General features: G+C 47.9%; 1 protein-coding gene across 1 annotated transcript in view; it reads left to right on the top strand.

The window, feature by feature from the left end:
• The window catches only part of PHLPP1 (PH domain and leucine rich repeat protein phosphatase 1), a 520,000-nt gene that overhangs the window by 181,312 nt on the left and 321,510 nt on the right, over positions 1-17,178 (top strand). The window contains exon 3 of the mRNA XM_085606901.1: positions 14,095-14,220. Within this exon, the coding sequence (XP_085463027.1) occupies positions 14,095-14,220 (126 nt within the window). The remainder of the gene's footprint in view (positions 1-14,094; positions 14,221-17,178) is intronic.

Genomic DNA, 17,178 nt, shown 5'->3' with positions numbered 1-17,178 from the left:
CCTTTGGTGTTCCAGGGTATCCAGAATATGGGTTGACCACCAATCAGAAACACAGAATTGTTCCAAATTGCTGCCAGTCCTTTTAACTGCCTAAACATTGAAGAGGCTTGTGTGTAGTAGACCACACATGATCAGTTTCCCTGAACAGAGGATTCATAGGCTTTGAGGAGGAGGATGTTGCAGGATAAATCTAGCTTGCATCAGAGATGTTTCCTCTCAGATGCTATTCTATGAGAAGCCAGTATGGGGTTTCTAGGTTTCTAGTTCAGAAGAGAAACAATTTGCAAGGTGCACTAGATGTTGGGCTAAATCTATATGGGGAAGTCCAGAGCCATCAGATTGTGGCAGCTTGCAGTTTTCACATTTTAAGAAGGGGGCAATGAGATGTCCAGACATATGCCTTAATTCCCCAAAAACACTGGTTACAGTTTTAGCAGTGTCCAGATTGGATTACGGCAATGTCTAGTACATGGGGATCCAATCTCGGTATCTACAAAGGTTGCAGCGCCTTCAAAATGCGGCAGCCAGATTAGTATTGGATATACCCAGGTTCGAGTCAGTGTCCCACGGTTTAAGAGCCCTCCACTGGCTCCTGGTGGACAAGAGGATTACGTTTAAATCCCAATGCCTAGCCTTTGAAGCACTACATGGTGCCGGGCCTCAATTCTTGAGGACTCATTTGAAATGGTACGCGCCATCTAGAAGTCTAAGATCGGTACACAGCAAACTTCTGCAAACACCCAAGTTCAAGAAAGCACGCTGGGGTTGAAGAAGCTTTCTGTTGGGGACAGTCAAGACATGGAACCTACTCCCAGTCGACATAAAGAGCAGCCCTACGCTTCTATCTTTTAGCAAGACACTGAAAACTTGGTTCTTTTCCAATCAACACAACTTGTACACCATTCTGACAACCTTACTTGACCCACCTGTCTCTAGCGCCAAGACGCCACATGGCATTCGAGCGCTTTACAAATGTACTAATCAAATCAAATGTAAACGTGCAACATGACCACAAAATTAAGAAAATCCAATTGAGGGAACTGGAGGCATGAATTTTCAAGTTTTATGACCAAAAGCACCAGGAAAATCTAGTTGCCAATGAAAGTTGATGGTTGTGGTTGACTAAGAATGAGACATCATTTTAGGTTTATCTAGATAGGTCTGGGAAGGGGCAAAGTGAGGGTAGGGGAGGGGTTTTCCTTGGGGCTTGGTCTTTTTCTGGAAGTTGAACTTCTCTAGCAGGCCATGGTAAGATCTGGAGTTGGTGAGGGTTCCTTGAAGACATACGCGTAGAGTCTGGGCGCTAGATGAAGCATTGAAGTATGCTGCTAAAAGCTCCAAGTTGGACAAAGCTGGATTCCATACTGTTAGAACCGGCGGTCTCTAGTTGGCAGAGGTATACACTTCTGACAAATAGGGACCTACCAACTCTAGTCAGGGAAAGGGGATTACACACTCAGATAACCCCTGCTACCCCCTTGGTAGCTTGGCAGAGCAGACAGGCTTATCTCAGAGGCAGTGTGTTAAGCATTTATGACCACATACAGTAATAAAGTGAATACACTACAGATGGACACGACACAGAAGTTATTATAAAAATAGGATCTTTATATAAGGCTTAGCACAAGACCAAATAACGACAAAAATATACCACAGTCTTAATAAATACTCTTTGGAAGGAAAAATAATAGTTCAAGTAAGGTTTCTTCTTGGCAAATAGTTCTTTAGCAAAGTATTCTTCTGAGCACAGTTCTTTGGCAACAATGTAACCCCCACAGGAGTCACACGACGTCGAGTCTACAAGATTCCCAAGGTTCGGCGTCGACCGCGAGGAGCGCTACGTCGAGCCTGGAGTCGCAACAGACCCCACAAGTACAGTACCTTGCGAAACGAAGAAAACGATGATCCACGGCGTCGAGATCGGCGTCGAGGTCGTGCCTCGGAGTCGGGTCAATCCGCAGCGGCGTCGAGGGATGTCGGGCCGGAGCAGCGCTCACGGCGTCGAGAAGGGCGTCGAGTCGATGCGATCAGCAGCGGCGTCGGGACGGGGTCGCTTGGAGGTAGAGCCGATACTCACTCCTCACTGGCGTCGATACCGGCGTCGAGACGGGGTCACTTGGAGCCGGGGCCGATACCCACTGCTCACTGGCGTTGCTGCTGGCGTCGAGGCTGCAGATTTCCCCTTGTGTACTGGAAACAACACTTTCCAGCAATTCAGCAATTCAGTAGATGGTGAAGTCCTTTGGCCCTGTGACTTCAGCAGGAGACTGGCACTCTTCCAGTCCTTGGAGATTTCCTAGCAAGTGTTCAGAGAGTACACACCAAGTTCCTCTCTCCTTGTTCCTTGGCAAAAATAAAGAAGCAGCTTTCAGGTTCCTCCACAGCAAAACAGCACTCTGGCAGAAAGGGGAGGCAAGTCCTTAGATCAGCAGGCTTCTTGTCCTTGGTACAGGTTTCCTTGTCAGAAGTGATCTGAGTTCTTGGTTCAGGGGTCCTTCTCTTATACCCCTTTTTCCCTTTGTTCCCTTTGTCCAAGCAGGGCGATTCCCACCATCTCAGGTTTGTTGTGGGTGTTGCCAGGCAGAGGCACCTGGCCTATTCACTGGGCAGGGCAGAGTCCTCAGCCGCCCAGCAGGAGGCGGAGCCAGTATTGTCACTGGTAGGAGCAGGGCTATCAGTCGCCCAGCAGGAGGCGGAGCCAGTATTGTGTCAGGCAGGGCAGGCTACTCTTCCCTCACTCTACGTGTAAACGCCCCATTCACCCCACACTGACTCACTCAGACCTCTGGAGCCACCCAGCCCCTGACACACACACCAAACCAGCAGAGACCGGTAGATAGTTGGACAAGAAAATAGCCACTTTCTAAAAGTGCTATTTTCAAACATAGAATTTAAAACCCATCCATCCTAAAGGGTGCGTTATTAAATTCTGAGTTCAGGGATACTAAACTCGACTTGCTACCATGCTCCCTGAGTCAGATAGATTATAATGGAGTTAATAATCAGTCTGCCCAGTCTGGCCTATTGGAGGCAGGTAGCCCTTCAATAGTGATAAACGAAAATGGCTGTAATTCACTATTAGGTCATGCCACACACATCAGGGCATGACCTACCTTTTACCAACAATGCACCCTGCCCTAGGGCCTACCATAGAGGTGTCTGAAATGTGGCAAAGGGAAGGTTTAGAGACTGGTAAGTAGGTTTCCTTACCAAGTCGACATGGCAGTCAGGGACTGCACGCAGGCGCCGCGGTGGCAGGCCTGAGACACATTTTGCACGCTGCTTCTGTGGGTGGCACAACCAGTGCTGCAAGCCCACCAGCAGCAGTTAACTTACACGCCCTTGGCACACGCAGTGCACTAGACTAGGGTCTGAACAGTAAGTCAACCAAGCCAATCATGGTAACACCAATCAATGTAACAATTTAGCATAGGGAGCACTTGCACTGTGGCACTGATCAGCAGTGGCACAGTGCCCAAAGCAATAATCCAGCAAAAACATCGTAAACAGAGGAGGCAAACAGAAAAAATGGAGGAGAGACTCATGCCAATGATGCCAGGTCTAACACGTGTCCCCTCCAGCTGAAATGTGGGGAGAACTACCCTTCACCCAGGGAGTCCTCATCACTAAGGCGGAAAAATCTGGACAGACCATCAGCATTGGCGTGATCTGTACCAGGGCGGTGTTCCACCGTAAAGTCCATCCCCTGTAGGGAAATGGACCACCTCAACAGCTTTGGGTTCTCACCCCTCATCTGCATTAACCATCTGAGGGGCCTGTGGTCTGTCTGAACCCGGAAGTGAGTCCCAAACAGGTAGGGTCTTAGCTTCTTCAGCGCCCAGACCACAGCAAATGCCTCACGCTCTATCGCACTCCACCTTTGTTCCCTGGGAAGTAACCTCCGGCTGATGAAGGCTACAGGTAAGTCTCGGCCCTCCTCATTCATCTGTGCTAGAACAGCCCCCACACCATGCTCTGAAGCGTCCGTCTGGACAATGAATTCTTTTGAAAAGTCGGGTGCCTGGAGGACCGGTGCTGTACACATTGCAGTTTTCAGGGTGTCAAAGGCGTTCTGACAGGCGTCAGTCCAGATCACAAGTCTCGGCTGCTTCCTGGAAGTCAGCGAGGTCAAGGGGTGCACAATGTTGCCATACCCCTTGACAAACCTCCTGTAGTAACCCGTGAGACCCAAGAAGGCTCTCACCTGAGTCTGGGTTTTGGGCGGTTCCCAAGCCAGGATGGTATCTATCTTGGGTTGCAGGGGGGCCACCTTGCCGCTCCCTACTTGGTGCCCCAAGTACACCACTGAACCCTGCCCAATCTGGCACTTACTAGCCTTGATTGTGAGGCCTGCTCTGCGCAGGGCCAACAACACTTCCTGGAGGTGGCGCAAGTGTTCCTCCCAGCTGGCGCTGAACACTGCTATATCGTCCAGGTAGGCGGCGCTGAAATCTTCCAGCCCGGCCAATACCTGGTTAACCAACCTCTGGAATGTGGCAGGGGCATTCTTCATCCCAAAGGGCATCACACGGAACTGGTAGTGCCCATCTGGTGTGGAGAATGCAGACCTCTCTTTTGCCCCATCAGTCAAGGCGATCTGCCAGTACCCAGACGTTAGATCAAACGTACTAAGGTACCGGGCAGCCCCCAACCGATCGATGAGCTCATCAGCTCTGGGGATGGGGTGCGCGTCAGTCTTGGTGACCGAATTGAGTCCTCGGTAATCCACACAGAACCGGAGTTCTGGTGAAGCACCAGGCGCTGCAGCCTTTGGGACCAAGACCACTGGGCTGGCCCAAGGACTGCTAGAGGACTCAACCACCCCTAAGGCAAACATCTTGGAGACCTCCTCCTTGATGTATGCTCTGACCTTGTCAGTCACCCTGTAGGCCTTGTGCCTCACAGGAGTGCTGTCCCCGGTGTCCACATCATGGACACACCACTGAGTGACACCAGGGATTAAGGAGAACAGATCAGGGAATTGTACCAACAGATGGCGACAATCTTGCTGCTGCTCAGGGGTCAGTGTGTCAGAGAGGACAACACCATCCACTGACCCATCTTTTTCTTTTGCACACAGGAGGTCAGGAAGAGGCTCACTCTCCTCCTCCATCCCAGCATCTGTGGCAAGGAGCATGCCCACTTCGGACCTTTCTAAGTGGGGCTTTAACCGGTTGACATGCAGGACCCTTAAGGGGTTCCTGGGAGACTTCAAGTCCACCAAGTAGGTGACATCGCTCTTTTTCTCCACAACCTCAAACGGTCCAGTCCACCTGTCCTTGAGCGCACAAGGTTCCACAGGGGCCATGACCCAAACTTTCTGACCAGGTTGAAGCTCAACCAGAGTGGCATTCTGATCGTACCACCGCTTCATCTCTTCCTGGCTGGCCTCCAGATTTGCCTGAGCAAGATCTCTGAAGCGCCGAGTCTGGTTCCTAAAGGCCAGCATGTAACTATATACATCCTGGGGAGGTTTCCTGGGAGATTGCTCCCAGCCTTCTTTGACCAGACTCAAAGGTCCTCTTACCGGGTGACCATACAGAAGCTCAAAGGGGCTGAACCCTAGAGACTTCTGTGGCACCTCACGGTAAGCAAACAGCAGGCATGGCAAGAGGACGTCCCATTTACGCCTCATTGGTTCTTCAAGACCCATGATCATGCCTTTTAGGGTCCGGTTGAATCTCTCAACCAGCCCATTACCTTGAGGGTGGTAAGGAGTGGTAAACTTGTAGGTTACCCCACACTCCTTCCACAGAGACTTCATATAATTCGAAATGAAGTTGGTGCCCCGGTCTGACACCACCTCTCTGGGGAACCCCATGCGGGAGAAAACACCCATCAGTGCCCGTCCCACCACGGGGGCCGTCACTGTTCGGAGAGGGATGGCTTCCGGGTACCGGGTGGCATGGTCCACCAAGACCAGGATAAACCTGTTGCCCATGGCTGTCTTGGGGTCCAGTGGCCCCACAATGTCAATTCCCACTCGCTCAAAGGGGGTACTGACGACGGGAAAAGGTTGGAGGGGAGCCTTCTGCTTCCGCCCACTTTTCCCACTTGCCTGGCAAGTCTGACAGGTCCTACAATGGATATCTGAATCCCTTCTCATCTGAGGCCAATAAAAATGGGTGACAAGCCTGTCATAGGTCTTGTCCTGCCCCAGATGTCCAGCTAACGGAACGTCATGAGCCAACCCCAGTAGGAAGGCTCTGAAGCGCTGGGGTACCACCAGCACACGGGCTGACCCAGGCTCAGCAGCCTTAGGCTCGCTATACAGGAGGTCGTTCTCCCAGTAGACCCAATGTGATCCTGACTGATCACCTGTCGTTTGGGCTGAGGCCTGCTGCCTCATACCCACAAGAGAAGGGCACACTTTCTGTTCAGCACAAAATTCCTCCCTGGAGGGACCACCATCCTGCTGCCAATGGGTCAGCTCGGGCAGGTCTCCCAGTTCGGCCACTTGTTCTCCTGTCGGTTCCAGGGCATCCCCCTCAGGGTCTGCTCCCTCCTGGACCGCGGGAACGATGGGGGACGGTTTCCCGCGCCCCCTGCCTCTTCTCTTCACGGTTGGGACCTGGGCCATACTTTCAGGCTCCGGGCCCCCATCAACACCCTTACTGACTGACATGGACCGGGTGGTCGCACACACCCACTCAGGCAGACCCAACATTTCCAGATGCGCTTTTCTCTCCACCTTAGCCCAAGGGGAGTCCTCCAAATCATTGCCCAGGAGACAATCAACAGGCATGGCGGGCCTCACAGCAACCTGAAGAGTACCTGAGACCCCCCCCCCCACTCAAAGGGAACTTGAGCTATCTCACACTGACTCTGTGAGTTGTCAGCAGCTACAACGGGGTAGAATGCATGAGGGACCACCTGCTCTCTGGACACCAAGTGACACTTGACAGCTGTCACACTCGCTCCGGTGTCTCTGAGAGCTTCCACCCTATGGCCATTAATGGTCACCCACTGCCTATATTTCTTAGTGTTACTAGGCAGAGGGGTTGGAGGGACCATTTCCACATCTCCTAAAGAGACCAGGGACATTTCTGCGGGACCCCACCCACCGGGGGCACCCATCTCATCCCCTCCCAGGGCTACACTCGCTACCTGACGAGGGGGTGCACGCGGCGGTGCATTCGAATCCTTCATGGGACACTGGGGATCATAATAACGGTGTCCCACCTGCTTACAGGCATAGCAGGTCATGGGGCCCCTGTGAACAGGTTTACCTGTCGGGGCCTCTGGCTTCTTTACAGGGGGAGGCTGGGAACCCTTCCCTTGGTTCCCTTGGGGACTACTTTGGGGCCCTTTCTGAAACTCCCTCTGTTTACCCCTGTCCCCCCCACTCTTCTGCTGGGGACCCTGCCCACCTTTGGCTGAGTCTCCCACTGGACCCTTGTGGACCCTGGTACTGACCCAGCGGTCCGCCTCCTCAGCAAGTTTTCTAGGGTTAGATATCTTGCTATCAACAAGGTGCTGGCGTAGCTCTGGAAAACAGTTATTAGACAAGTGCTCCCAAGCAAACAAATCATAAAGAGCATCATAACTATCAACCTTGCTACCCTTTATCCAACCATCCATGGTTCTGCAGAAAAAAGACACATATTCAACCCACGTAGTACCAGGCAACTTCTTACATTCTCTAAAGGTTTGTCTGTACTTTTCTGGGGTTAAGCCATATCTCAGCATTAAAGCATCTTTCATATGAGTATAAGACATCCTATCCTCAGCAGGAAGGCTCAACAAGGTATCTCTCCCCTCGTTTGTAAAGCGGCTCCACAACCCCGTTCCCCAATCCTTCTCAGGGACCCGGTGGGCCAACAATGCTAACTCATACGCTTTAAACCATTGGCTAATATCTTCATTCTTACTGTAATCTTTGATCACATCCTTAGGAAAATAAAACCTACTTTCTGCAGGCACGGATGGAGTGCTGCCACCAGAGGGATTCAACTCTAAACTCTTAGTTTTAAGCTCCATCTCCCTCACCATCTTCTCACGTTCAAACGCTAATTTCTCTCTCTCAAAATCTAATCTTTTGCTCTCCATTTCAGCTTCTCTCTTGCTTCTTGCATTCTCTAATTCCAACTGCCCTCCTAATTTAAGTTTTGCCATTTCCAACTTGTACCCCCTCTCCTTCTCCCTGTCTTCTAACTCTTCGGGGGAAAGGCTCCTAGAGGACGCACTACTGCCTGGAGATGACACTGGCCCACCTGTGGGCTCTTCCTCTATCTCTTCTTCTTCCTCTTCCGGTACCACCACCGGATCAGAGGGATTTCTGGCCTCTAACCAGGCCTTCAGCGCTTTGAGGAAGCCCTCTTTCTTTGAGACACCTGTGGTAGGAACTTTAAACTGCTTGCAAAATCCTTTTAGATCTTTTAGCGTGTAGGAATCTATCTTCTCCTTATCAAATTCCCCCACAACATTCTCCACAGGTGTAGCAGCTCCGGCATTCTCCATGGTCAAAACTGGCAGTATTTAAGAAAATAAGCTCCAGGAAAGCGGAGAACAAAAATAGAATATCCTACCAAAAACAGATTGTGGCTGCGTTATGGTCTGCTTTCACTATGTAGCGTACACTAATCACTGCACATGAGTCATAAATGCAAAGTTCAAATCCTCACCGCTGACCACCAATGTTAGAACCGGCGGTCTCTAGTTGGCAGAGGTATACACTTCTGACAAATAGGGACCTACCAACTCTAGTCAGGGAAAGGGGATTACACACTCAGATAACCCCTGCTACCCCCTTGGTAGCTTGGCAGAGCAGACAGGCTTATCTCAGAGGCAGTGTGTTAAGCATTTATGACCACATACAGTAATAAAGTGAATACACTACAGATGGACACGACACAGAAGTTATTATAAAAATAGGATCTTTATATAAGGCTTAGCACAAGACCAAATAACGACAAAAATATACCACAGTCTTAATAAATACTCTTTGGAAGGAAAAATAATAGTTCAAGTAAGGTTTCTTCTTGGCAAATAGTTCTTTAGCAAAGTATTCTTCTGAGCACAGTTCTTTGGCAACAATGTAACCCCCACAGGAGTCACACGACGTCGAGTCTACAAGATTCCCAAGGTTCGGCGTCGACCGCGAGGAGCGCTACGTCGAGCCTGGAGTCGCAACAGACCCCACAAGTACAGTACCTTGCGAAACGAAGAAAACGATGATCCACGGCGTCGAGATCGGCGTCGAGGTCGTGCCTCGGAGTCGGGTCAATCCGCAGCGGCGTCGAGGGATGTCGGGCCGGAGCAGCGCTCACGGCGTCGAGAAGGGCGTCGAGTCGATGCGATCAGCAGCGGCGTCGGGACGGGGTCGCTTGGAGGTAGAGCCGATACTCACTCCTCACTGGCGTCGATACCGGCGTCGAGACGGGGTCACTTGGAGCCGGGGCCGATACCCACTGCTCACTGGCGTTGCTGCTGGCGTCGAGGCTGCAGATTTCCCCTTGTGTACTGGAAACAACACTTTCCAGCAATTCAGCAATTCAGTAGATGGTGAAGTCCTTTGGCCCTGTGACTTCAGCAGGAGACTGGCACTCTTCCAGTCCTTGGAGATTTCCTAGCAAGTGTTCAGAGAGTACACACCAAGTTCCTCTCTCCTTGTTCCTTGGCAAAAATAAAGAAGCAGCTTTCAGGTTCCTCCACAGCAAAACAGCACTCTGGCAGAAAGGGGAGGCAAGTCCTTAGATCAGCAGGCTTCTTGTCCTTGGTACAGGTTTCCTTGTCAGAAGTGATCTGAGTTCTTGGTTCAGGGGTCCTTCTCTTATACCCCTTTTTCCCTTTGTTCCCTTTGTCCAAGCAGGGCGATTCCCACCATCTCAGGTTTGTTGTGGGTGTTGCCAGGCAGAGGCACCTGGCCTATTCACTGGGCAGGGCAGAGTCCTCAGCCGCCCAGCAGGAGGCGGAGCCAGTATTGTCACTGGTAGGAGCAGGGCTATCAGTCGCCCAGCAGGAGGCGGAGCCAGTATTGTGTCAGGCAGGGCAGGCTACTCTTCCCTCACTCTACGTGTAAACGCCCCATTCACCCCACACTGACTCACTCAGACCTCTGGAGCCACCCAGCCCCTGACACACACACCAAACCAGCAGAGACCGGTAGATAGTTGGACAAGAAAATAGCCACTTTCTAAAAGTGCTATTTTCAAACATAGAATTTAAAACCCATCCATCCTAAAGGGTGCGTTATTAAATTCTGAGTTCAGGGATACTAAACTCGACTTGCTACCATGCTCCCTGAGTCAGATAGATTATAATGGAGTTAATAATCAGTCTGCCCAGTCTGGCCTATTGGAGGCAGGTAGCCCTTCAATAGTGATAAACGAAAATGGCTGTAATTCACTATTAGGTCATGCCACACACATCAGGGCATGACCTACCTTTTACCAACAATGCACCCTGCCCTAGGGCCTACCATAGAGGTGTCTGAAATGTGGCAAAGGGAAGGTTTAGAGACTGGTAAGTAGGTTTCCTTACCAAGTCGACATGGCAGTCAGGGACTGCACGCAGGCGCCGCGGTGGCAGGCCTGAGACACATTTTGCACGCTGCTTCTATGGGTGGCACAACCAGTGCTGCAAGCCCACCAGCAGCAGTTAACTTACACGCCCTTGGCACACGCAGTGCACTAGACTAGGGTCTGAACAGTAAGTCAACCAAGCCAATCATGGTAACACCAATCAATGTAACAATTTAGCATAGGGAGCACTTGCACTGTGGCACTGATCAGCAGTGGCACAGTGCCCAAAGCAATAATCCAGCAAAAACATCGTAAACAGAGGAGGCAAACAGAAAAAATGGAGGAGAGACTCATGCCAATGATGCCAGGTCTAACACATACCAACTGATTTCATTCTAATGCTGGGGTGACTTTGCTGCCTTGTCCTGGTTCCAAGCTCCTTGTTCAGTCTTTGTCACTTTTTTGGGTTTAATAAAATCTCCAGTAGAGCAAGACAGAATGCTTTAAATGACCAGAGCTCCGCAAGGATGGATATTTATTTTCAGCAGTCCTGCAGTAGACTTTAACTTTGCTTAACAAAAGCTTTAAGTGGTACAAATCTAGTAAAGCCAGTGTACGCATGTGTGTGACGTGTGGCAATGTTCTCTTCAATCCGGAGCTTAGGAGAAACTTGCTAAAGTTCAGGTACAACTCATTACTAAAGCCCACCCTTGAGAATATAGGTCCCTGAATAATCATGCACTTGCCTTTTGTGTTGAGGAATGGCAGGGTTTTTCTCAGAAAACTGATGTATCTGTGGATCAATGGACTGGTCTTAATCGTGCAACACCCATAAATTGCAAACCATAATGGCCTAAATGGGAGGTGATCCTGGTATAAATGACCACCTGGTGGATGACCAAATGGAATGCTGCTACGCAAACAAGTGATGGATGGAATGCTGAATAAATCATACATTCACTCCCAGTCAAGTGATCTGGGTTAAATCCATCGTTATTTTGCTCACCATGCCACCCCAGTTTAGACCCAGCCATATGCAACTCAGTCTAGACCCTGTGCCTCATGGGAACAGTCCAGACTGAATTGCCAAGCCAGGTCCTCCCAGGACCGGAAACAAGCATCCTGGGACCAGTTTCTGGGTATTACCCTTCATCAGCCAGGCTAGCTTGAATCCAGTGGCACAGTGAGCAAGGGACCCACATCTGGGCATACCCATCCCACATAGGGTGGAAAGTGCTACGCAAACAAATGATGAATGGATTGCTGAATAAATCATACATCCACCCCAGTCAACTGATCTGGGTTACATCCATCTAAAATTCAAACCAGTTTGATCAGAGTGAAGGGTTATGGGTGTTTCCCGATTTCTCCGTTGCCCCCAATGTCAAACCATTTTGAAATATAGTTCTAGAATCCGCTATAGTGCCATCAAGCGGTTGGCAGGTTTGGTATCCTTGGTTTTCTTAAAGGAGCGTATTATCATAGTTTCAGAAAAGAGCTGTCCAAGGAGCAGCATAAGCATCCAAGAGTTGGGGCTCGCCCCTCGGTCCCAGGGGAACTTTGCAATACTCGTCCCTGTTTTTTGGAATGGAAAGGGGATAGAACTACTGCTAGGGCACTTCCTGGTAAGACCTGGATCCAGTCTACAGCTAAGGATTTGACTCCTGTGTCACGTAGCCTATAGGTGACCCTTGGATTGAGCAGAGTCAAAATGTGACACAGCTTCGAGGCATTGTAAATGTACATTTTCTGCTTTTGGGATTAGTTCTACCAGCTTGTTCCTGAAATCATTGTTTCTTGGACTGTTTGAATTATTTTATATATATTTTAAAACATCTGCTTTTGAGATTACCCAAAAACATTTTTGCCACTATTACCTAAAACAGTCGTGCCAATTTACAGTGACAAGATCGGATTACATCTCTGGCCCTCATTCATAACACAACTTTTTGCATTAAAATGTAACACACCAGTACACCATTTAAAGTAGAAGCTCTAATCCGCAATCCTTGGATAAGATAATATCACGGAGAGGCAACTTCTCAGGTGCAAGAGCACTACACAAATTACAGTGACAACCATTTGATGTGAAATGATTGGGGCATGTAATATAATGCATAATTGTCCTGCACCATTTTAGCCCCACCCGTTCTAAACTAAGTGAGTACTGTGGTGGTGTCACTTGCCCTCCTTATTTTGGGTGTCTTGTCTTAAAGTTAGCGCACCAAATAATGTTGTTTCCACATTGTTTTTCTAATCTGTTAATGTTTAAGAGTTACCCGTTAAATAAGAAACGTACTCAGTGATAATCCAGCTAAGCTTGTGAAATTCATAGGCTGATGCATCTTTAAATGCCATGTGTATTTATATTCCTTCCTGAACTTGCAATAAATCAACCACATCCTGGTGGTCAGATTTCAAGCTTGTTGCTCTAAAGTCGACCTTCTTCCTAGGATGGCTAACTTACTTAACTAGCGCCTGATGTTAGCATCCACATTGCATTTTTCCCAGTCATTTAGATGGCACCTGTAGGCCATCATGTGTTTCTTCCTTCAAGATCCATTTGAAATGATCAATTCTCTGTTTGCTCAGGTGCTTCCTTCTTAAGTCCCCATTATGTGCTTGGTATATCCAATACATTGATCATCAATTTGATTGGTCTGAAATGAAGATCCTGTGTTTTCCAAGTTGCATATATTCTCTCCCACACATTGTTCTGAGTGAGTGCTGGCAGTGACTTGTGCAGAAACCGGTGGGATGCATGAAACGTATGATCTTGCTTCTGGTTTTCCTTATTGCATTATTTTAGGTATGAGATTGCTATCTAGCTTGAATATAGCATTGGAGCATCCGGATGATGCTGGTTCTGTGGTTGTAAATTGCCAATTTTTCTTGTTAACATTACTAGGATCCCAAATAATTTTTTCATAGTAGGGGGCCTTGTTGTCATGCTGTCTTGAGGAATTACTCCCTCTGTCCGGATTGAGATTTGCCCCACAGTGCCAGGACATATGTGATGTTACTGTACCATCATATCACCAACACATGAGGTCTAGGATGGGCAAGATCAGCTCCATCACTGGGTTAGCCTAATGATTATCTCTGTGCTTGTCGATGTCTCTTTGAGTCTTAGAAGATCCATCGACCTCTCTGAAAGAATAGATGTAAAACTGGCACTGAAATTAAAGGCTGACTGACCCAATTCTTAAACATAGTTCCCGGTCACCTGGATGGTTTGTGCAATCTCAGCGAAAGCTTTTGACTTAGATTGTGTTTGAACAGACCATACTAGCTCTTCCTCAGTAAGTTGACAGTTGTCAGCCCAAACGTACAACTTCCCTTGATACCAACTTAACATGCGATTTCAATAGAAGTACTCACATTTTCATCCTGATTGAGTATGAATTGGTAGTGTCTCTGGTATTGTCAACACAGTTCTGTTTTCCTTTTTGCTGCCATATTACCATTGCTTGTAACATTGACTTCCTACAGTCTGTATGTGAACTGTAGTCCATGGTTTGAATTCTGATGGCTTTTTAATTTGAAGGGTTGTGTTACAACATTGCAGTTACTCATATGACCAAGCTATTTCTACTAATGAGGTTGAAAATAGTTTTTTTTTGTTTTGTAGGTAGAGGAAGTGAAAAAGCACCAGCACTGTTTAGCTTTCAGCTCTTCAGGACCTCAGAGCCAGACGTATTACATTTGCTTTGACACCTTCACGGAATACTTGAGGTGGCTCCGACAAACATCAAAGGTAAGGGCTTGAAGTGTTGATGAAACTCTCATTGACCAAATAAAATGACGAAAATGTAGAGTTTCAAAACAGACCGGAGTAGAAAGTTTAAATGCGTGGAATAATCTTTCCCACAGGACTGACAAGAATGTAACTCTTGATTAAAAAGATCATCTAGATCAATGCATTGTCCTATAAATATTTTCAAAAAGGTGGATTTTACAAATGGTACTCATAACAGGGGTGTCATTTTCAGCATTAATGCACATTGTTTTCTTTTTGCCATTGCCTCTGCGTTAGCTAGTTTGTTCCCTGTGGCTTAGAAATCTGATACATGGTAGGTCATCTCAGCCCATCACCTGTAATGAATGTGCTTTTCGCTAAAAGGACACACCCTGCACTCTAACTTTGGAGGCAAATATACCACTGCAACTTTAAATAATACACTTTGATCAGCGCTCCCTAAAGACGAGGAAAAGACGCAGCACTCCCTTTAGGCGAGGCAAGAAAACAAATTCAGGTGCATTTAAAATAACACACAAGTTTATTAATGCAATATTTTAGAAAGGTAGGCCGAATATCAGTAAATGCAGATTCCCATATATCAAGTGACTCAAATGAACAGTTAAAATAAAATGCAGTATATACAAGTAGCAAAGAGTAGAAAATATATACAAAATGGTTAGGAACACCTCACCGATTGAATTTGCATCATCCTTGCCAACTCGAGCTGGGGAAGCCCTTCAACAGCCCAGGAAGGAGTTCAATCAGGACTCCAGTTCTGTCACCTCCACAGCAATACGTCTATTCTGTGGTGAACTTCCATCTGGCCCTCGAAGGTTCCCAGCTTAAATATCGTTACTCAACGTGAGGCGAAGCTTCTAGAAAACCTCGCCCCCTTCTCATTAGAAAAAACCAAGCTGGCTGTACCAGTCTGCGTCAAGGCCAAGACGGAGGCTGGCCAAGCTCCTGTATTTTGACTCCGAGGCAAAGGTGTACATTCTCACATCTTCCAGCCTCTATCTTGACAAAGCTCCCACAAAGCCTTCCAGAGTACATTAAACAAAAGCAATCGCTCAGAAGAACAGAAAGACCTTGAATGTGAATAACCCAAACAATTGCAAGCAATGCTGTGCATGCAGAAAAACTGCAACAAGGCAAAGCCAGAAAACAAGATGACATGAGGCCATGTAAAAGCCAATAGTAAACACTTCATAATTCTCACCAATGTACAACACAATGCACATTTCTGCACAACTGCTTATAGCATCACATACTTTACCTCTCAATATACAACACTGAGCACATGTGTGCACCACCGTTCACAACACTGCACTTCGAGACCAAAAAGTACATTCCACACCTCTCTCTCCCTCTCACGCTTTCAAATGCACATCCCACACCTTCTATTCTTGGCAAGACTGGGCTTTCAGGGAAGAGGTGTGGCGCAGCGGCCAGGGCGACTGACGCCGGATGCTGGGGACCACGGTTCAATCCCCAGCACCGGTGGCAGGTCAGCCCAGCACCATGTGACTCTGGGCAATAACTCGCTTAATCTTCCCGACGGCCTCAGTGCCGGGATGCCTACGGGTAGCTGTACGCTTTACAAATACTGGATTTACATTAACATTTACTCCGTGACCGCTCCCACTGATAGACAGCAAGATTACAAGAAAGAAGAGAAGCAGGCATATGTAGGACCGTCCTACATTAAGGCTAGGGTAAAATGACACACTAAAGTCAATTAAAATGATGGTAGTCGAAGGTCATCATAGGGTGCCAAACCACAAGAGTGCCTCATTCACTACATCAGCTCAGCATGTGATGGTTGCTTAAGGAGTCACAGGTTCCTTTAGATGTATTGAAAATTCTAGTGGCGAAGAGAGTCCAGTTTGGTATGGCCCAGAGGAAGTTTTAATATCATTTGTCAGCATCTTCAAAATCACGTATGTTAGTTTGGTAATATGGCAAGACTTGGTTGGATTTGCCTGAATGATCTCTGATGAAAATCAATCAAGTCTGAACTGTCTCACCCTCTCAGTGGTCTTTGAAAAGCTATCACTTTGGTTCATTTGTGTAACTTCCTTATGAGCGAACATTCGAGTGACCACATTCTGTCACTCCCTCTGGATGTTTCTCCTGCAGCAGTGTGTCAACCTAGCAGATTTCCAGTATGGAAACAAAACAAACCTTGTGTTGGCTGTGATCATGGTTTAATAGCTAATCTGTAATATTTCAGTGCATTAAGATTTCAGGATATAAGTGTTAAAATAAACTGCTTGCCTTTTGCCCTTTCTGTAAAATTGAAAAAGTAGAAAAACCTTGGACACATCAGTGTTTGCATCCCAGGGCTCTTTTGTGTCCTTGCCTGGGGCTTGGATGCGTCTCTGATCAATGTCAAGGAGACATTTCCATTTCAAAGTGGCTTTGCCACTCGCTGATTGTGGGCAACTTTAATCCCTTTGCCTGTCATTTATTACTAATGCTGACATGGGGGCGGGGGTGGGGGGGGTGGGTTTGGCAGCAGACTAGCCAATCTCTGTTACACGAAACACCACCAATAGTGAGCAGGCCTTGGTTTTAGCAGTGATTGTGCAGATAACTATTCAAAACTTACTGGTCATCCACTTGTTTTGCAGCGTGAATCTTTTCTGGTTTCACATGCTGTGCATTATTCTGCCATCTAGTGCTTGGGTCTGGAATCTTCTCCCAAAAACGTTTGTCCTTCTACAATTTTTTGTTATATGGTTGGTGGGTGCAGACATACCTCCATTTGGTGCCCCTTGTGATATTGTCTTGCTTCCTCCAGAAGCTCCCACCTTTGATCGCCATATTCAGATTTTTATTTTCCGATATAGGTCTGTGTAGGAAGGTGGAATCTGACTACATGGTTGCCCCCACTTTTTTCCTGGTGTTTTGATGGTTTTTGACTAGTGTAGCTGGGATCCTGCTATCCAGGACCCCAGCCTATCTGCATAC

This window comes from Triturus cristatus, chromosome 5_2 (assembly GCF_964204655.1).
Source record: "Triturus cristatus chromosome 5_2, aTriCri1.1, whole genome shotgun sequence".
Lineage (NCBI taxonomy): Eukaryota > Metazoa > Chordata > Amphibia > Caudata > Salamandridae > Triturus > Triturus cristatus.
Note: the sequence above shows the minus strand (reverse complement) of the source record. Positions and strands in the feature narration are given on the sequence as shown.